The following is a 22,679-nucleotide window of genomic DNA, read 5'->3' on the forward strand; positions in this document are numbered from 1 at the left end:
TGAAAACTGACTCTCGCAATCACATTTATGTGATGTTACTATGAATGATGAACTAGGATGATCAAGCTTGAGGAAGGCACAACAGTGCCGAAACGTCGCATTCATTTGTAATGGGGTAATAAAACGCTTTTATACCTTCATACATCCGTTTATGCTGCCAGTTCATCATTCATATGGACATTTATCTGGAGCCTTTCTGGTTTTTTGGCTCTTAACTGGCTTTTGCATTTTTTGATTGCCTGACCCAGGTAAGGGATTATTTAGTGCTGTTGGTGGGACTGACTTTATTCTCTACATTTATGTGATGTTACTGGACATTACATTCCAAAACCATGAGTGTTCATATGGATTTGGGTAGACATTTGTGACTTTAACAGCATCCACTTTTCTGGGAAGGCTTTCCACAAGATTTCGAGAGTGTGTCTGGGGGTATTTGTGCACATTCAACCAAAAGAGCATTTCTCAGGTCAGGCAATGATCTTGAAGGAGAAGGTCTGGCTCATAATCTGTGCTCCAAATCATTCCCAGGATGTTTGAATGCAGGCCACGCAAGTACCTCAACACTAAACTGGACACACAGGCACAGTCATTTTGGAACAAGAAAGGGCCTTCCTCAAACTGTTGCCACATCACTGAAAGTATACAATCATCCCAGATATCTTTGTATGTAGCAACATTAAAATTACCCTACACTGGGGAAAAAAGAGTCCTATCCCAAACCCTAGAAGTAGCCCCATATTGTTATTCCTTCTCCTCTAAATTTTACAGTAGACTTTAAGCATTTACTGGCAAGTAGCATCTCCGGGCATCTGCCAACCCCAGATTCATCCACCAGACTGCTAGATAGTGAAAAGCGATTAGTCACTCCAAAGAACACATTTCCACTGCTCCAGAGTCCAGTGGTGGTGTGCTTTATATCACTATCACTTTATATCACCCTCTAATGCTTGACATTGTGCATGGTGATCTTAGGCTGGTGTTAAGCTGACTGACCAAAGAAATCCATTCCATGAAGATCCCGATGCCCAGTTCTCACGAAGATGTCACTTCCAAAGACAATTAGGAACTCTTCAGTGAGTGATGCAACAGAGAATAGGAGTTTTCTATGTGCCATATGCATTAGCACTTGGTGGCCCTATCCTCTGAGTTTGCATTGTCTGCCACTAAGAAGTCCTGAATCGTATAAGACCCGATATATCACTGGAGGGGAAGATGGCCAGGCTCAAGATCACATATTTTGGCCATGTAATGCGAGCAGAGTCACTAGAAAAAGCTATAATGCTTGGACAGATCAGTGGCAAAAGAAGACCTGGAGCCAAAGAACAAGATGGCTGATGCTGTCAAAGCAGATACTGGCATGGATATCACACAACTGAAAGAAGAAGTGCAAAACCGAAAAACATGGAGGCAGGGAGCCTTTAGGGTCACCGAGGGTCGTGAACGACTAAACAGCTAACAACAACAGCAACCACTAAATGGCTGTTACTGTTACATGCTTCCACTTCACAATCATAGCATCATCAGTTGCTCAGAGCAGAACGGGTAGGTCAGAAATTTTAAGGACTGATATGTGGCAAAAGTGACAGAGCCATGTTCAAAGTCAATGAGTTTGTCAGTGTAAACCATACTACTGACAAAATACATACATTGCGAGAATACATTGTTAGCCATGAAAATTATTAGCACAGGCATTTACATGTCATTTAATATACAGAAGTAAACTACTTTATGGTGACAATGGGGTCCGTCCACTATCCGCCCAGCTGCCCGGCTTTTGGACAGAAGAAAAGGTGCTGCATGCATTGCTTTTTCCTACAGTATTTTGAGCCTGATATGTGACGGAACCTCCGGCTGAAGGTTACAATGCAGATGTGAAATTGCCCTTATGCACTCTTTGTCAAAGAAAAAAATCAAGCACTTAGTAGAAGTTGTCGTTTTGCTGCACAACATGGCATGCAGTTACATCTCAGGGTGGATATACAAATGATTAGAGTTGTGGTGTGAATAGATGAATGGTCTTGCCACCTGGGTCCCTAAAAGTGGTTCCTATAAAAGGCTCTCAGAAGCTCCTTGTGTGTAGTGACCTCTTCTTCCACTTGTGTAGAGCTTGTTGACCACTAGACGCCTCTACGACGCAGAGAAGAGATTTTACCCGTTACCAGGGTCTGAGAGGGGTGCATTATTGGGATGTGAGAATCTGGATGGTCGTATCGACAAATTGCCGCCACCTGAGCTGTTTTGATCTGACTGTTAGTAGATGTTGGGATGAGTGGATTTGTGAGGGCACAACCACAAGGCAACCGGGCTCAGGATGCCCTTGACATTACAGAGGATCATCTGACAAGATGAGCAGCTCCAATTGTTTCATTATCTGCCATCCAGAGACAGATGGCACCATCATTACAGGCCCCTGTGTCTCTCAGAACCATTTCCAGGGGCTCTGCTGAAGGAAATTTGGTCTCAAGGTGCCCATTATGTTTTCTGTGTTTGACAGCCACCAACCATCACCTCCATTTGCAGTAGAGTTGTGGACTGCTATGGAGTGGAACTGGGTTGTCTTCAGCGATGAATCCAAGTTTTGTTTGGGCACTGACGATGGAAGTGTTTGTGTCTGGAGACTTAGGGGTCTCAATCCAGATTTTATCTGGGGTCCATCATATATGACAATTGGTCACGCCAAGTAGTGGTACGAGGGACAATGGCAGCTCAGGACATCCTGCAGCCACATGTGTTCCTCTTATGGTGGCTTCCAAGAGGCATTTTCCAGCAGGATAATGCTCAGCCGTACACACAAGGGGGTCACAGGAGTGTCCCTACAACATTATCACATTTCTGTGGCCTTCCCGGTTGCCAGGTCTATCACCAATACAAAATGTATGGGACCATCTAGTACACCAATTTCATCAGGCCATGAGTATGTACGATCTAGAGGCAGCAAATGTGGACTGATGTGCCTCCATGTCCGCCTGTATCACATCTTGCATCCAAGCTAGGGCTGGTACAACAGGGTACTAGAGCCTCCATGCCCACCCGAATTGCATCTTGCATCCAAGCTAGGGCTGGTACAACAGGGTACTAGAGCCTCCATGCCCACCGGTATCACATCTTGTATCCAAGCTAGAGGCAACACAACAGGCTACTAGAGCCTTCATGCCCATCCGAATCGAATCTTGTATCCAACCAAGCTAGAGGCGGTCCAACAGGATACTAGAGCCTCCCTTCAAGTGTTCAGTTTTCCGCAATTCTCCTTTTGCCCTGATACTGTAATCACTTATATCAATGTTACAATCACACAGGAAGTTTCATTTGATTCTGACAACTCCTTCTAAGGAAGGGATTTTTTTTGACAATCAGTGTACTTCACTAGAATCACAAGCTCTAACATACATATCATCTGGAGCTGATGTCATCTGAAGTCCCATCATTTTCGTTATATGGATATGTGAATGCATTGTCCATTTTCTGATTAGATTTTATCCCAATATAAAACCTGTTGGAATTAGGGAATACAGCTTTATGTTTAAACGGCCAATCGGCTTTTAGTTATCCAGCATCACCTCGGCTTACCTGCAAGTATCTAAGTTAATAAATAAGTATATAGTTGTGATAATGTAAACTTGATATGTAAAGAATCCTGTCTCAACGTAATGGGGATTTCAAGGATAATTTCACAAGATGTCAGAAAGTGATAACAGTAGCTTAAAATGAATAACCAATCAGAAACAATTGTTCTCTTCTGAGTAAAGACTGACATATCCTATACATATGGCTCAAGTAGGGAACTTCCGCATTAGTGGATACCAATAAAATATTCTGTGTTATCTAATGACACAAGATCAAAATTGAACCTTTGCAGTATGTTAAGATTCCAATCTCGTGCCATTAAATAAAATGGAAGATTTTATTCTTTTCCTCCCCTGCTGGACGTCTCTATTCTGTGCCATTCTTCAAGCCACATTGCTGTATACATGTAATATAATATTGGAACCTAATAGCCTTGTAAAAGTATACTGTAACACCCGAAATGCAGAATACATGTAAGTGATGGGACAGCCTAAAATCACTGCGAATATCTATGTTATGAGTATAATACAACTTAGTGTAATCGTTTACTAAACAGATGCACATCTTGGACAGTGACTCATTGGAAGTGACTCTTCCCTTAATCTCAGATACTACCTGTCAACAAGCAATGACCAGAAAATAAATGAAGCTTTGTAAATGACTACAAGATGAGGGCTTTTGTTTTTTATCTCTAAAGTTGTATAAAATTATTCATAGGTCTGAAGCAGAGAGTTAATTCTGCATTCCAGGGACATTTCTCAAGAAGGAAGATGCAAGTGGGAGGTTTGGGAGGAGGAAGGAGCAAAGAGTGTTTGTGAGTCATTCTGGCAGGACTCTTAAAGGCTTGCAGGGGGAACCAAAGGAGCAGAAACTAAGCCACTGGGACCTCTACAAACTTCAGGATGCTGCTGCTGCCTTTGCTGGGGGCTCTGGCCTTCTCTGCTTATGCTGCGACACTGGTAGACCCCACCGCTGAAGAAGAAGCCATGGTGAGTCCACTGACATATCCATTAGTCATAGATTGTAGTTCAATGCCTTATAATTCTGCAAATACCTTTAGTTTCATTGATTAGGTAGAATATTTAATATTTCCCTATATCAAATTTTGAATGTAGCAATTTTGATGTGATCTATATATTTAATATACTGCAAACTGCAAGCTGCATTACAGAAATGTATTCATTAAAGCGACAGCGCACCTTCTACTATCTCTGTTTTCCCAAAATATTGTAAAATGTATGGATATTCTTTGCTAAGGCAGAAAATTTGATGCTTAATCAATTTCTATACTGTAGGAATGATTAATAGAGAATTACTGGCATATTGTACTAGATATTATTAAATATTAGGCTATAGCATGTTAAAAGAAGGAGGTCCATTGTTCAGGACTTGCATCAGTTAGTTGGAGAGCTACAAAGAGTCTCTCTCAATGGAGTAACCAGCATATAAAGTACTTTATGTGCATTACATTAGATTGTCCATTGATTATAATATGCACCATGTAATACCTTTTTTCTCCTGTGGTGGTGCTGCAGGGGAATTGATGCTTGCTTCCAGATCCCTGTGCACATTACAGCAGATTGATTAGGGGACAAATTGCAACCAGCTTATAATTATGGAGGACCATTTTAACCAAAAGCGACTGTAAAAAGCAGCCAAGCCTGTCAACAACCACAAGATGATATACAATAGCTTGACATATGGCATATATATAATTCACACACTCACGAATAGACAAACTATAACGATATGTTCCCATGTGGCGGATTTACTGCAGATTTTTTTGCCATGTGTAATGTAAGGTATGAAATCTGCACTAAACCGTTCAGATTTTGGTACGGATTTGCTGCTGATCTTTCCACTGTGAAAAATCCAAAGCAAATCTGCCACATGCCGTAAGTTTGAAAGGGGGCTCCGTTACTGTTAGGGTATGATCACATAGTAAGACTAATTGCACACGGGCGAGCGTGATATGGGGCAGTGAGACTCAACCCGATATCGCGCTCAGGAACGTGCGATGTCCCTGCGGATGCAAGATGTTTTTGTGTCAAAAACTCCTCCCATTACTTCAGGGAAGTAGCAATCGGCAAGTATTTCCTATTGTTTTCAATGGGAAAGCACGGATCGCAGCGTACTCACGTGCACCTCGCATACCGTGCAATGTTTTTGCCGGCCCCATTAAAAACAATTTCAGTGAAAAAAATAAAAATAAAATATAGCCCTGTATGTAACAAAAAAAAAACTGCTGCAAATTTTTTTTTTGGTTAGGGCGGAAAAAATAAAATTAGGGTCATAAAACCATCACATGGGTAAAAATTTCCAATAAGTGTCTGGTCCTTTAGGGCCCGAAATACTCTGGTCTTTAAGGGGTTAATGAAAAAATGGAGCAAGACAAACCAACTTTAACACAATTTATAACACCATGGATGCATTTTGAAAGTCAAGCAGTGGAAAAAGAACAGATAATGAAGAACAGGCTAACTGCCCTTATGTGCATTTTAACTAACTGTAACGTAACCCACTAAGATCATGTGGATCCAACACTACATGCAATACAAGCAGCTGTCAAGTCTTATGCAATAATACTTAAAGGGGCATATCTACAGAACATTCCAGAAATGTCTGACACGTTTTGGTTCCACCTGCGTGGAGAGCGGGGGTCCCCCAGTTCCAGACTCACCTAGTGTTGCGGTTGCCACAGAAGATGAACTTCTTTGGGAATTATGGAAAAAGTCAGGTAGCTCTGCTCCACTGTTTCCATGAATTACACAGAAATTAGTCATTGGGAGCCGCACACATGGGCAACCAGCTCTTCTGTTCATTCTCTGCTTGGACATGGCGGCTGCCCCACCAGGTTCTTCACATAGGTGCACAACCTTGGTGGATGTTTTGCAATCTGAAGGTCATGGTGTCTGTAACTTGTGAGTCACATCATGACCCCGCTGGCTTCAATGAGAGTACGAGGCTGCAGGAATACACAGCGATCTTTGGTTATGCAATCAAAGTCACCGTGTAGCCATAGCCTTAATTACAAATGACTTTCAAGTGACCCTTCAGTCCTGGACGAATAAAAATGGCAGAACCACTTCTTGGACTACTTGATGCACTCTGTGTATAGTATGTGTCATTAGTCTACAACACTACACCTACTTTGATTGACCAGTGTGCCCACATAAGCAGCCTGTAGTGTCTTAGACTAATGATGTCAGACTAACGATGTAGTCAGACAGGTGATTCAGCCATCTTTGTTTGTCCAGGACCGGAGGGTCGCTTTCAGTCGTCTTATGCCATAGTGGTAGCTACAATGCTGAAGATGCCACAACATTTTCAATCTATTCAGCTACAATATCCAATAAGAGGTTTACATAGAATTAGAAGCCTTGTGTTCTGTTTGCAGAAATACCTAAAGGAGTTTGGATACTTGCAGAAGCCACTTGAGAGTGACAGCGAGGATTTCAGTTCTGATGAAATTCAGGAAGCTATACGGTAAGTTGCCACATGAGAAAATATGGCTGCCTTCTTTCACTCTTGCCAACTGGCTATGCCATGCTTGATATTGTAGCTCACCCCCTTTTCAAGTGAGATCCAATAAGATAGGCTTTGTTGACATAGCTTCCATTCTTACAGGACTGATTGATCGTTATCTGTTATATTCTGTTTGATGTAGCCAGTGTGAACAGGTATTACGTAGGAGTGTACAGGAGCTTTAAAATGTTGGGCGATAGCTATTTCATATGCACCATAAATCTTTTGTGCTGCCAATATAATAAGAAGACCCACATGGAGAGCTGTCATAGTCAGTTTTTTAGCCACTAAGGGAGAAAGGGTACCAAATTGTCATAAGATTACCTAAAAAGCTGCACACGATAAATAAAATGGAGGTCCTTTTGGTCTAGAACTCATACAACTTGCAAAGCGGAATTGGCTGTAGGGAAGTCCATGGTGCTATTAAGGGCCCTTTAAGGCTGGTTACACAGATCGTGTGATTTTCTCGCGATGCGACAGTGCTACAAATCACATGTGTGTAAAGCCCATGCTTTAGTATGGGTTCCTTCACATTAGCGATGTTTTGTAGCATGCGACATTGTGAGACAAAAAACTCGCAGGTTGCTAGAGATGCCCGCGACTTGTGATGTTTTGTAGCTCATGTTTCGCTATGGAGCCTTTCTCTCTGTTGTATCACAACGCACAAAAATGCACATCTTGCGGAAATCCTACTGTAAAAGCCCTAAAATAGGCATTAAAAAAAAACCCAAAAATACATACATCACCTAAGAATTGCTGTCAGCTCCGCTTCATCTTCTCCCTGCTCCCTGGCAGTTGTCTTCAGGCATCTTTTCTGGTCAGGGATTGGAAAATCCCTGCCTCTGCGAAGCGCTGCTTCTGATTGGTTGAGCGGCACAGTGCTCAGCCGATCAGAGCCAGCGTTCAATAAACCAATCACAGCCATTCATTTTTTTCCTGTTTTTATGCAGCTAGGGCTTATCTTCAGGTAAGGCTTATTTTTTCAAGCCCCTCCCCTGCAAATTCTCGCACGTGATGCGACTTTGTAGCAATATCACTGAGATTTTGTCGCGGCGATATCGAGTCGCCACCATGTGAAACAGGCCTTATTCTGATTTGTGATCTTGATTTATTTACTTGTACAGAATTTTCCAGCTGGCTTCTCAGCTACCTGGAACAGGGGTCCTGGACAATAATACACTGGAGAAGATGAAGCAGCCACGGTGCGGATTAGAAGACCCATTTAACCAGAAGACTCTGCGATATCTGCTATTAGGTACTATATTCAAGAGATATTAGGTTATACAAGGTTGCTCATATATACAAGCCAATTTTCCTCCTATTAGGAAAATTTCCAATCTGGCAATCGGAATAATCTTTGAGTCATCAACCCTTCTGAAGTAATCAGTGATTATAACATATAATATTGTATTGTTTAAGAAAGATGTCTAGACCCCTCTTGTACTCTTTTAGTGAGTTCCCCATCACCACGTCCTCCGGCCGAGAGTTCCACAGTCTCACTGCTCTTACAGTAAAGAACCCCCTTCTATGTCGGTGTAGAAACCTTCTTTCCTCTAGATGTAGGGGGCGCCCCCTTGTTACAGTCACAGTCCTGGGTATACATAGATGATGGGAGAGATCTCTGTATTGTCCCCTGATATATTATGCATAGTCATTAGGGCGCCCCCTTGTTACAGTCCTGGGTATAAACAGATCATGGGAGAAATCTTTGTACTGACCCCTGATATATCTATACATAGTTATTAGGTCGCTCCTCAGCCATCTTTTTTTTTTAACAAAATCAGCCCAATTTTGATAACCTTTCTGGGTATTGTAGTCCGCCCATTCCATTTATTACTTTAGTTGCTCGCCTTTGTACCCGCTCAAGCTCTGATATGTCCTTCTTGAGTACCGGTGCCCAAAACCATCCACAATATTCCATGTGTGGTCTGACCAGTGACTTGTAAAGAGGAAGAACAATATTTTCGTCATGTGCCTCTAGACCTCCTCTGATACACCCCATGATCCTATTTGCCTTGGCGGCAGCAGCCTGACACTGGTTGCTCCAGTTAAGCTTACAGTTAACTAAAACCCCCAAGTCCTTCTGTATGTCAGTGTTCCCCAGTGGTTTCCCATTTAGTGTGTAATGGTGACATGTATTTCCTCTCCCCATGTACATAACTTTACATTTATCAGTGTTAAACCTCATTTGCCACTTTTCTGCCCAATTTATCCAGATCCTCTTGCTACCGCCTTGTGTTAATTTAATAGTTTTGTATCTGCAAATATTGATATTTTGTGTGTATTTGGAGGGCTTCTAAGCAAGCTGATTCTACACTATTAGTAAACGTTCCTGATTTGTTGATTTCACAACTTAACAGGTCGATGGAGAAAGAAGAACCTTACTTATCGCATACATAATTATACGCCCGACATGACAAAAGATGAAGTGAGGACCGCCATCAAATCTGCTTTTAAATACTGGAGTGATGTCACCCCTCTGACATTCAAAGAGATCACCTATGGAAGAGCAGACATAAGGATTTCATTCCACACGAAGGCAGACAGCTGCTCACGTCCGTTTGATGGCCCCGGTATGCATTGCTGTAATCATCCGTTCTCTCAAATGTGGCTTTACAAAATGCTTGATGGATAATATCTAAGTGAAATCTGTGGTGTATACTGAGTGTAACGTGGTGCGTGGCATAAGATACATGGTGTAGTACAATATTCCTCTTCATAAAGATATCCCAAAAAGTTGGTGCCTAGGGTGGCGGGGGGAGGGGGGTGCTTAAGACATATCCAAAGTCTTCTACTTCTACTCTACACCATGAAAACACCAGCAAATCAAAGGAAAGCAATTGCATCTGGGGTAACTCTTTTTGTCCAATATTGGTTCCAAAGAAAACCTTCTTAGTAGCTTTTGTAGGGTTCCAAACACACCATTGTCCTGCCTACTGTTAGAGCCAAATTAAGCATGGCTTTATCTAAACGTGACTGGTTAAGTAAAGGCCCATTTAGACCCAACGATTCTCGCTCAAAATTCGCTCAAAGCCGTTTTCTGAGCGATAACTGTTGGATCTAAATGCATAGACATCCTGCAGTTTTCGTGCATGAGTCATTCCTCGCTCAATTCTAGTTTCCTTGAATTGAGTGATGAACTCGTATCAGCAGTGCAGTCTGGTTGTTCACAGCGGGACGCCGGCTGTAATTGTGAAGAACAATACAGCTGTTTGCTTATGCAAAACAGCTGTATTGTTCACCGAACCATAGCGGTGGTATCCAGCTCCGCCTGCATAGCTCTTAAGTATCTACTTAGCTACTATAGACTATGCAAAGATGATTGCTCAAAATTTTTGATCATCTGTCAGTGTAGAAGGGGTCTAATACTTTGGGTTGATGAGGGTTTGCTACCTACAGCTCAAGAATTATTCACTAAAATGTTAATAAGCCTCATGCTGTAGCACCATGCAGAAACTTATAGCACTAAGGATTTATACACATGGTCATTTTATGGCTCTGTGCAACCTCCATGTTGTAGACATATTAAAGATGAGAAGATGGAACAATGCCTCTACAGCACCACCTATTGGAAGGCAACATTCCTGCAAGTCAATGTTAGACCTTTTAACAAGCCTTGTAACAATGATTGGAAACTATAAGCCAAAGCCAGAGTGTTCTCCAAGAGGAAAACATAAGCATGTACACACAAACTGTTTTAGGGTGATTGCCCCTCATCAGTGTGCAGTAGGTTTCTGGTTTCGCTAGCAAAAGACAGATAGATTTGGGTCAGGAAGGGTATAGTTTCTACTTAGGGAGAGCACTTATAAGGTGTGAGAAGACTTATAAGGCCATGCATGCTCCTCAGGGAAATATGCTAATGTAAAAATGGAGCAATGCCACTACAGTGCCACCTAGTGGAATGCAGCATTCCTGCAAGTCAACATCAGACCTTTAAACAAGCCTTGTAACTATAGATAGGAATTATGACTCAAAGCCAGAATCTTCTCTAGAAGAAAAGATCACCATGTACAGACAGACTCTTTTAGGGTGTTTGCCCCTCATCAGCGTGCAGTAGGTTTCTGATATGACTAGTGAGAGGTCAATAGATGTGGGTCAGGAAGGGTGTAGTTTTTCCTAGGGAGAGCACCTAGTATAGGGGAGGGGCGGGGAGAATTATAAGGCCATCCATGATCCGCTAGAAAATCTGCAAATGGAAAGATGGAACAACACTTCTACAGCGCCACCTACTGGAAGTCCTCTCACTAGCCAAGCCAGAAACCTACTGCATACTAATGAGAGACAATCACCCTGAAACAGCTTGTTGTGCAGTTATCTTTTCCTTCTGGATTCCCACCAAATGCCATCTTTTGGAGCTCTTTTTTAGTTACTTGCATTTTGACATACATTTACATTGTGTGGATGCAGCAAGCTCAGGAGCTGTGCCCGCACTACCCACAGAGGGTGTCAGATGTTACATACACCCTTCTGCAATGGCCAGGATCCAAGCTAACTCCAATCTCAGTCATTTAGGAATGGCATCTAGGTGGCTAGAGAGGGAAGGGCTCCCTCTGTCATCTCATCAGCACCCCATAAATGTGTTTGCATTGTGGACTCACCTAGGAAGCGCAATACATTGCCTGTTAGTGCAATGCTGACAGCTAATAATGCACTGCAATACAGGAATATTACAGTGTATTAAATTAATGATCAGATTATCGCACAGTCAAGTCCCATAGTAAGCCTACCGAATGCATAATCTTTGCTTATTATTGTGTGGTTGCTATGGTGTCATTGTAGAGTCATATCTCGTATGTTTGGAATGGTAGAATATGGTGTTCTTATTAAATACCGCACTGTTCTCATTCTTTAGCCTTTAAAAGGACAATATCTGTTCTTATGTCTGGATTATATCTGTACACAGCGCTTTAAATATTTGGAGAACGTCCAGTGTTATGTTTGCTCATTCCCATCAGGCAGTAACATGTATATTGGCAGGGTCTAATAGAATGGTATGATTGTCAATTGGTGTTCCACGTTGCTGGAGGTAACCCAGTACATTCCGTATAATAGCAGATTATGTAGTGCACAGAATTGCAGAAAATTAAATAATCAGTCTGATGTTGTACTATTAAGTTGTAAACTATAGATGGCCTATCCTTAGGACCTTTAATCAATAGTAGATCAGGGGGAGCCTGTTACCTAGGATCTCTGCCAAACAGCTATTAACCAGGTCGCTGCACTCGTGCACTGAGCTGATTTCTGCAAGAAGCAGACAGCTCCATTTTTATTGCAGTGGCCAGGCTTGTTATTGCAGGCATTGAAGTGAATGGAAACTTGGTCTGCAAAACCAAGCCTGGCCACTGCAGTAAGAACGGAGCTGTCTGCTTCTTGCAGAAATCAGCTCAGTGCACGAGCATGTTGACCTTGGCACACAACAGTTCGGTGGAGGCCCTAGGCGACTGACCCCTGCTAATCTATTATTGATGACCTGTCCTAAGGTCATAACTAGTTTACAGCAAATCAACCCTTTTAATGGTGCTGATCTTACACAATGTGCTATTTTATTTGCATTAACTACCATGTAGTTGCCATATCTTGACTAAATTCTTATGCGTTGTCAAATCATGTCTTCTAAGACACCCGCCCATTAACTCAAGTCGTGTCACGACAAACTATTACTAAGACTGTAGAAATGACTACACCTCTCCCTATTAATGTTATGGATATTGTATGTTGGTCTTGCAGGAAAAGTGCTAGCACATGCTGATATTCCTGAGCTTGGCACAGTACATTTCGATGAAGATGAGTATTGGACTGAAGGAACGTACCTCGGTGTCAATCTGCGCATCATTGCTGCACATGAACTCGGACATGCCTTAGGTCTGGGCCACTCTCGATTTAGCAGTGCACTGATGGCTCCTGTGTATGCCGGATATAGACCGAAGTTTCGACTACATGATGATGATATAAAGGGGATTCAGGTGTTGTATGGTAAGTATGGTTATTAGTGATACTGCTGTGCCGAAAAAGAAGGGAACAGAATCATATAAAACCACCTAATCGACAACACCCAACATAAAGAAAAAAAATGGAGCAAAAGTTCCCGTTTATAGGAACAAGACAATAAAAATTAAACTGTGACACTAACTTTTCGGGTGCATTCAGACAACCGTATATCGGCTGGGTTTTCACGCCCAGCCGATATACGGCGTCTCTCTCTGCAGGGGGAGGAGGCTGGAACAGCCGGGAGCAGTGCTGTGAACTCCCGCCCCCTCTCTGCCTCCTCTCCACCCCCCTACACTATTTTCAATGAGGAGAGGCGGGACAGGGGCAAAGCTAATTCCCGGAACTTAGCCCCGCCCCGTCCCACCTCCTCTCATTGCAAATAGTGTAGAGAGGCGGAGAGGAGGCAGAGAGGGGGCGGGAGTTCACAGCACTGCTCCCGGCTGTTCCAGCCTCCTCCTCCTGCAGAGAGGGACTCCGTATATCGGCTGGGCATGAAAACCCAGGCGATATACGATCGTCTGAATGCGCCCTTAATTAGATCTCATGAGGGAATGATGTCGAGGCAATTTTACTATCTCAGTTATGCTTCAGATAATCGAGCAACTCTTGTTCCATTAGATTTGGAATGATGAAAGCAGTAGGAGATGAGTGTGATGACTTTGTGGGAGGCAGTGCCCTTCCACTTATGTAATTAGTATAGTGAACTCAGTGTAATAATGTAAGAAGAAAATGGCTGAAAAATGAAGACAAAGATAGACGAAGTAGCATCCTCAACCGGTGTAGAAATAAGTAATTTATCCTACATACTTGTTTTTGGAATGTATTAAGGTAGTGCAGAAAAGTTAAAAAGCCTGACTGGCACCCACCTGACTCCAGAGTAGATTTGCAGAACAGTTGCCTGGCTCTCACTACTGCTTCTGCACTGCTTTTGGACCTTGAAAATCCAAAGTAAATTGTCCATCAAGAGTTCATGGACATCGGCACAAAGTCGTACATGGATATTGTATAGCTCCTTAGTACAGAGCTGAGGACTAGAGATGAGCGAGTATACTCGCTAAGGACAATTACTCGATCGAGCATTGTCCTTAGCGAGTATCCCCCCCGCTCGGCAGAGAAGGTTCGGCTGCCAGCGCGGGTAACAGGCGAGTTGCGGCAGTCAGCATGGGGGGGTGGGGGGGAGAGAGGGAGAGATCTCCCCTCCGTTCCTCCCCGCTCTCCCCCACCGCTCGCCGGCAGCCGAATCTTTGCTCCCGAGCAGGCAGGTTCTGGCTAAGGGCAATGCTCGATCGAGCAATTGCCCTTAGCGAGTATACTCGCTCATCTCTACTGAGGACCCTCTGTGTATTGCCATACAGGCTACATCAGGTACTGTATGTAGAATTATTCTTCAATGGGATAATACCTCTGTATATATGGAGTCTGATAGAGCATGATCCCATTTTTTTCAGTATTTGCATGGAATTCAGCAGAAAAAACTGTGTGAGCTTCCATATGGAGGTACAGTAGAGGCTTCATGCACCTCTATGGAATACATACCGGTAGTAGCATAGACAAAACTGAAAAATGGTCAGCTCACCACTTGACCAAGTCATACAATCCACACAAGCTTGAGCTCCACAAAAGCAATATAAAGGGCAGCTTCAAAATAGATTTTTGATAAAATCTTCAAAATTTTTTGGATTTTTTTTATCTGAATGTAATAAAGCTTATAGATTTTATCAAGAATGCATTCTACTGCTGGGCTTTTTTCCTGTTTTTGACGCCTTTGGAAACCCCGCTGTGTAGAAAACAAGTAAAACTTTCTAAGAACTTGGTGTTTCCGAATGTTTATAATGAACCCAGCCTTGTCTACATTCAGTCAGACCAGGAAAGGATCTGCAGCTTTAGCTGAGAGTTACAGGATCAGCGAGGAAACACTTAACTCTTGCCTTGCTTAAAAAATATCTTGGCTGCCGTTGATGGGCAGCAATGAGCACAATATTGTTGTAGGGTTCCTGGAGGTTTCCTGTGTGGAATCTCAAGCAGAAGTCCAGACAATGAAAGGAAGAGATTACTCATTGAATTAAAATAGAATTTGCTCAACTTTTTTTTGATAGAAGTCTGGATTATATAGAAATTAAACAAAATCTATGATTTTTTTTAAATTTAAGAATTATGTAGACTTTGTAGATCAGGAAATTGTTATTATATTGTAATTACGTTGATTTATCTATCAGTCCTGCATTCATGTATCCAAATATAAAAACTTATAGAGAACTTATATATCAAAATGTATTCAAAGGTAAAAACAGCAAATATGAAAATGACAAAGAGGAACGTGTCACAACGGTTGCCCCTTCTGTCTCTCCAACCACCACCGGTCCGATGCCTGATCCATGCCAGGACAACCTAGATGCCATGATTCTTGGTGAGTGCCCAATCTTGGCATACTCTACAGCTGATTGGACCATTTTTGTGAATATGCAGCAATATCAGTCATTCTTTAGTTCTAGAAACAAATTCTAACACTTCTGGTTGACTTATTGTAGGGCCTTATGACAAAACGTATGCCTTTAAAGGAGACTATGTGTGGACAATCACTGACTATGGTATTGGTCCTCTCATGAAAATCCAATCCTTATGGAAAGGGCTACCAGGAAACTTAGATGCTGCCGTTTACTCAAAACGCACCAAACGAACATATTTCTTTAAAGGTGAGATACCTCTATTTTTTGTATTGGGAATAACTAGATTTCTGTGGTACTGAGCGAATGCAATATCGGTACATATATCATTATTTTGTTTGAGTAATATTACGGTATGGTAATTTAACAAGTGAAAAATGTAGAGATAAGGAAGGAAATTACTTTTACTTAATCCAATATGATAACATCCGTTGTGTGTTCTTTTTATAGGAGACAAATTATGGAGGTACAACGATTTTAAACTGAACTATGGATACCCTAAAGCTTTAACTAGGATCCCCCCAAACATTGGAGCAGCCTTATATTGGGAAGCAAACCAGAAAATATTCCTGTTTAAGGTAAACTGCCTACTTAATAGCACATATACAGGGTGAGACAAAAATGTGGACACATGATTAACTGGTGTAATAATGAGAAAATTGGCTTCCAATGTGTGAAAGTTTTAATTAGGAGAGAGATATGGATAAAATAGAAATTCAAAATGGCTGCCGATAATGTCTCCTCCATTAAAAAATGCAGCCTCCCTCCCAATTAATACTTTCACACATTGCAAGTGATTTTTCTTAGTATTACACCAGTTAAATGGGTGTATCCAAACTTTTGCCTCACCCTGTATATAATTTACCATGTAATGCTAGCACTACACTGTTCAGCTCACCAGACTCCCCAATAAGTGTGCATTCTCTGATCGGCCAAGTAAGTACGTTTACTGCTAGGGGGATAACCAGCAGGCATAATCAGAGTTCCACAGTAAAAGCTGGTTCGGTAGGGATATTAGACCAAGATTCTAAATCTGCCTCAAAAATGGTTAAAAAGCATTAAAGGGTTTATTCCTGATTGGAGTAAGATGTGTTCTTTCTCCTGAATTCAGCCCCGCATTTCTCCATGTGCACAATGAACAGCATACAACCAAAGGCGTAACTTGAAGCTCCCGGGCCCCGATGCAAAACCTGTAACAGGACCCCCAACTATAATGCTTTATTGATAGTACCGGGCTCCCTATATGGAGAAGAGAAGCCTTATGGGCCCCCCAAGGCTCCTGGGCCCGGGTGCAATTGCACCCCCTGCATCCTCTATAGTTACACCCCTGCATACAACCGTCTCTGCTTCTTTTAAGATTGGTGTGGTGGAGACTGAGGCTCCTGTGCTCAAAGAAGGACATTTCACTATCTGAGTATAAGATATTAATTTTACACCATTCTGTATTCCTATTTTCTTAGTCCTAGAAAATCCCTTTAAGACAGCACACCAATAGAAATCCCTAATTCACGTGCAATGTTGCAGCTACAATGAGTCTTTCTCATGCAATGCAATAGTGCTAGCGTGTCTAAAATAGGTTGGGGGATTCAAAAAGAATGGAGCAAAAGTAAAGCTGATTTCTTAATACATAAACTAACATACAACTAAGTTTCGAATGCACCTTGTAGATGTTCGATGTGGGCGCCGGTGGTGACACTAGACAAACTAAAGCAACGCATTTCCACTGCAGTGGATTTGATCTGCCATGTGACCAACAGCACCCACATTGAACATCTATATGACATATTAAAAACTTGAAGAGTTCTTCTATCTTTTCATGTCATTCTGGCTGTTGGATGTCAGTTCACGTATGAATAAAATAAGCATTCACTTCAGCTACAATTTCATAGAGCCAGATAATCAATCAGTAAACTTCTGACTCCCCATTGTTTCACCGCGTCCTTTCCTCTGGACTGTGCATGTCCTCTGCCAAAGCCTTAAAGTGAGTAGGATGGTAGCTCAAAAATCAGGACCGAACTCTTCAAAAGACCAACATAGGGTAGAAATTGAGGACAGCAAAACTCTAAAGGATAACAAATTCCCAAAGCATATATCACGGAATATATATATACAGTATATATATAAACAGTATATATATATATATATATATATATATATATATATATATATATAGTGAGACGGTGACCGGCAAGGTGCTGGAGGGCAGGTATGTGTCGCCTAGGATGCTCTTCTATGCTGCCTTGGGGAGCGCTTGGGCAGATACGTGCCACCGAGCAGCCTGGGCTCGGTGGAGGAAGCCGGCAGTATAGCTACTACCACGTTGTAGTAAGTAAGTGGCTCCAAGCCGCATAATCCGGGCCGGCTTTTCCTGGAGTGACCAAAGTGAAGGGTGGGATGGTCACTCCCACGTACCAGGTGGGGCTGGTACCAGGCCTTATAAAGCCTGGGCCTACAGGGCCAGGGGGAGAGCTGAGACCTCTGCAGGTCTGAGAGTCCTGGCTGGCTGTGTGCAGGAGCCATTTGTTTACCAGTACGTAGACAGGGACGCTACATGTTTAGTAAGTGCTCAGACGAGCAGGATTTACTTTATGTTTGCCTGGCGTTAAGGCTTGTATTTTGCTTTGTATGCTTGGAAATAAACCCAGGCAACGCCTGGACTAAAGACTTTATCCCAAGTGTCACTGTCTCTGACTGCTTATGCCCAGGTTGCTACTGATCCTAAACGCTAATCCCTCACAATATATATATATATATATATATACTGTATATTACCCCGCAAGCCTTTCTAGTCTTTAATCTTCTATTTAAAGAGGCTGGCAAGTTGCAAAGCTATTGATGGCTTATCCTTACGTCAGATAATCAATAGTAGATCACCAGAAGTCTGCCGATCAGCTGTCCACTGGGTCACTATGCTCATGCACCAAGCTGATTCCTTTGAGCAGTTTCCATTGAAGTGAATAGCCTGCAATACTAAGCCTGACCTCTGTAGTAAGACTGTAGCTGTCTGCTTCCTCCGGGAAACAACTCAGCACATGAGCACACCGACTCAGAGAACACTTATTCAGACGTGATCCTGGGCAGTGGACCCCCACCAATCAACTATTAATGGCCTGCCCTAAGGATATGCCATCAATATTTGACAACTGAACAACCCCTTTAACCCTTTGCAATCCAATTTTGGATTCAGGGGTTTTCCTAGGGGGCTTTCTCTTTCTGTCATTATACAATGGCGCCATCTGCTGGCTAGAGCCAGTACTGCGGTATGTGACATGCTGGAGAGGCCCCCGACAACAGAATGGCCAGTAATAATCAGTAAGAATACCCTGCCGGACGTCTTCCGCCATCGGATCTGTACAGCCTTCAATCAGAATGTTTTTAGACGTCAGACAGTGGATTGGAAAGGGAGGGCTCAGTGATCAGTATTCAAGAAAAATATAATCATACAATGGTAGAGTTGGAAGGGACCTCCAGGGTCATCGGGTCCAACCCCCTGCTCAGTGCAGGATCACTAAATCATCACAGACAGATATTTTTTATTGATGCACATAACAAAGAATATGATAAAAAAAACACCAAGAAGGACTTATTCACACCAACATTTATCCTCCGTTCAGGCTTTTCGCTTCTCTGCTCTGTTTTTGGAGCAGAAAGACACAATTAAATGCTAATGTAAATGAGCCGTAAAATGATATATGTATTGTTTATATAAATATATATCAAGCACAAGTCTATTATAATGAGCGATTCAGTATAAATCCCTAATTATTGTCACATGTAGCAGTCACGTTTTGACCTTGCATGGTATAACTTGTAGTCTTTGCTCTCTGCAGGGTGATGACTATTGGCAGTGGGATGAGTTGGCCTGGAGTAGCCTGCATCCCAAAAAAATCTCTAGTCTATTCTCGGGTGTTCCTAGTAAGTTGGATGCGGCTCTGACCTGGAAGAATGGAAAGATTTACTTCTTTAAAGGCGACAAGTATTGGAGAGTGAACAAGCAGCTACGCGTGGACCGTGGATACCCGCTGAGCAAGTCTGAGCGGTGGATGCAGTGCTACAACATGGACTAATGGCCTAGAGAAACTGCAGAAGGCCTCATTATAGCGGTCACCGATGACTAAGTTCACCGCCAGTAAAACGGACTATAGACTGATACATGCTGCACTCTGAGACGTGCTCGCCCCTTAGAAAGCGACGCAAGAATCGCCAAGACAAGTGATGATATGAAAGACGTTTAAGAAATATTGCTAAACATAATCATTTCTTTGTAAGACCATCTAAGGGCTCCTTCTTCGCATATTCAGCAGTTTTCTCACTCCTCAGAGGTCATCCTACTGTCACTAATTGCTGGATCAGCTCCTGGACCAAGGAGTAAGCACAGCCTACTGGACTTGACAGTGAAACACTGCCACCTATGGACAAACACCAATAGTGCAACGTACAAAGTCAATATTTCTGCAACTTCAGTTTGTGTATTATATATATATATATATTTGGCATTACATATTTATCAAAGTGAATGTTCTGGATGTTCAGACAAGAGCTGGTTCACATGCTGCACAGCGTAGAGTGTTTGTCACCCACACGTTTTTGTGCTTTACTAATATCTGTCCGGGGAAAAAAGAGCGAGGCAACAAGTTTTCTGCCGTGGAAGTTTGGAGAAGGGAATAAAAACTTCTCAGGCATTTAGGCCGGCTTCACACGGGCGTAATTCACTGCATTGCATTCACTTACTGAGTGCCACCAATTGCCATGCACTATCATGGCGTGTATGCACATGTAATATACGCCAATATAGAACATGCTGCAATCTTTCTTGCATGCGTAGTTCACATGATATGTGTGAGTGGCAACATAGGAGCGATTGGTACAGCGATCGGTATTACAAGCGCAAAACCCATTGTGCGTAATGCACTGTCAGCACACGGAGCTTAATAGGGTTTTCCGAAGAAGGGTCGAAATTTTTTTTTCCTCGCCTATAAACAGCGCCCCTCTTGATAATGGGCTGTGTCTTATATTACAGCGTTGGACAATTCTGACAATGCCTTTAAGGGGGAATCTATAAGATGTGGTTAATGTTAATGTATCAATAAATTTAAATCTTGCTTCTGCTACTCAGTTAAGACCCGTCATACTGCAAGGTTAAGAAGCGATCAGTGAGAATCTAACGATTGGTCGCTTGGTGGCAGTATGAATTCACACCTCATCACTATCGTGATTTAACAATTAGTGCCATGTAAAAGGCCTTTTAGGGTATTTTCAGATGGCAGAATTCGCTACAGCATGAATTCCGCCTCTAAAAACCGTGTCAAAGTCCACATCTTTCTCATGCTGGTTTTTGCGCAGATTCGCCCCTTGTTTTAGCTTTGTCAATGCGGAAAAAAAAGCCGCGTCAAGAAATGACACGTCGTTTCTTGATGCAGAAATGCGATTTTCTGCATCAGAATTCCGCACGTGAATTCTGATGTGGTTTTTAGAGACGGTATTCACACGGCAAATTCCTCCATCTGAACATACCCTTATTCTTCATTTAGATAATACGTCTATTGTTTTGCTATGCAAGCACAATGGTCGCCATGCAGACTTGCATCATGTGACATGATCTATGCCTGTACAACAATGTGCATGCAATTGGAAAAATTTGCCCTTGTCCTGAATTGCAGAAGTCTGCAGTGCCTCCTGCTGGCAGGTGACACAATTTACATTCAAATAATAAATATGGAAAAATTGTACTCTGTGTGAAGTTATTATTCAACCTTTACAATCAGCACATGTGAAAAAGACTTGGGTATACTAATAGATCATAGACTGAACATGAGTCAACAATGTGATGCAGCAGCCAGAAAGGCAAACACAATTCTGGGATGTATTAAGAGAAGCAGAGAGTCTAGATCACGTGAGGTAATTATCCCCCTCTACTCTTCCTTAGTCAGATCTCATCTGGAATACTGTGTCCAGTTCTGGGCACCCCAATTTAAAAAAGACATAGATAAACTGGAGCAAGTTCAGAGAAGAGTTACCAAGATGGTGAGCGGTCTGCAAATCATGTCCTATGAGGAACTGTTAGTGAATCCTGCCCTGAGCAGGGGGTTGGAGCCGATGACCCTGGAGGTTCCTTCCAACTCTACCATTCTATGATCACAGAAAGAGGTTTATAGTAATATAACGGTGAAAATACATATGTGCTGAATGGGTCAAAAGTTTCTGAAGCATTTTAGTTGGAAATAATTTTGGATGTTGGCGCCATATGACCCATACACACATAAAACAACATATTGTTGTCACTGCAGAAAAGGAAATGTATGTTACATTGTGTCATTGTGAATAGGTGTGAATGTTCTCAGTAAGAGAAATCAAGTAATCTTGTAGATGATACCTTTTAATGGCTAACAAAAATACATGATGTAATAGCGAGCTTTCCAACCTACTCAGGGCAGTGGCATAGGAAGGGGGTGCGGCAGGGGCGGCCCACTTTGAGTGCTATCAGTGAGGGGGTTGACAGCTTAGCTGTGGTCCTGTCCACCCTGTACTTCTCCGCACAGCATCAGCAGCACTCGGCAACCACCACAAGGAGCTCTCCTGAAGACCAGAGGAGGAGCGAGGCACAGAGGAGCCTTCCTGGGAGAAGGACCAGGGCCGCCCTGCTGCATACAGAGGAGGAAGAAGAGGGGAGACTGACAGGGGAGAGACAGCCGAGGGGAGAGAGAGAAATGACAGGATATCAGAGACAGCCAAGGAGAGAAACATAACAGGAAAGAGACTGCAGAGAGAGACATGACATGAGAGAGAGGGACAGCAGAGGAGAGAGACATAACAGGAAAGAGACTGCAAAGAGAGACATGACAGGAGAGGAGAGAGCCATAAGAGGAAAGAGGCAGCAGAGAAAGATAGCAAAGGAAAGCAACATGGCAGGAAAGAGAAACAGGAGAGAGAGAGAGCAGAAGAAAAAAACATGACAGGAAAGAGACTGCAGAGAAATATAACATGAGAGAAACTTGACAGGAAAGAGACTGCAAAGAGAGAAAGGAGAGAGCCATGACAGGAAAGAGACAGCAGAGAAAGATAGGCAGCAAAGGAAAGCAAAACAGCAGGGAAAAGACAGAGGAAAGAAACATGACAGGAAAGAGACTGCAGATTGAGACATAACAGGAAAGAGACTGC

The 22,679-nt window shown here is 42.6% G+C and overlaps 1 protein-coding gene across 1 annotated transcript; it reads left to right on the forward strand.

Annotated features, from left to right (window-relative positions):
• The first annotated feature begins 4,373 nt into the window (after positions 1-4,373).
• MMP19 (matrix metallopeptidase 19) lies at positions 4,374-21,250 on the forward strand. Its single transcript, XM_066584862.1, has 9 exons — positions 4,374-4,553; positions 6,962-7,050; positions 8,214-8,344; positions 9,450-9,662; positions 12,817-13,062; positions 15,359-15,484; positions 15,606-15,770; positions 15,972-16,099; positions 19,352-21,250. The coding sequence occupies exons 1-9, from the start codon at positions 4,467-4,469 to the stop codon at positions 19,586-19,588; spliced, it is 1,422 nt and encodes a 473-aa protein (XP_066440959.1). The 5' UTR covers positions 4,374-4,466; the 3' UTR covers positions 19,589-21,250.
• The last annotated feature ends 1,429 nt before the right edge of the window (positions 21,251-22,679 follow it).

This window comes from Eleutherodactylus coqui, chromosome 1, assembly GCF_035609145.1.
Source record: "Eleutherodactylus coqui strain aEleCoq1 chromosome 1, aEleCoq1.hap1, whole genome shotgun sequence".
Lineage (NCBI taxonomy): Eukaryota > Metazoa > Chordata > Amphibia > Anura > Eleutherodactylidae > Eleutherodactylus > Eleutherodactylus coqui.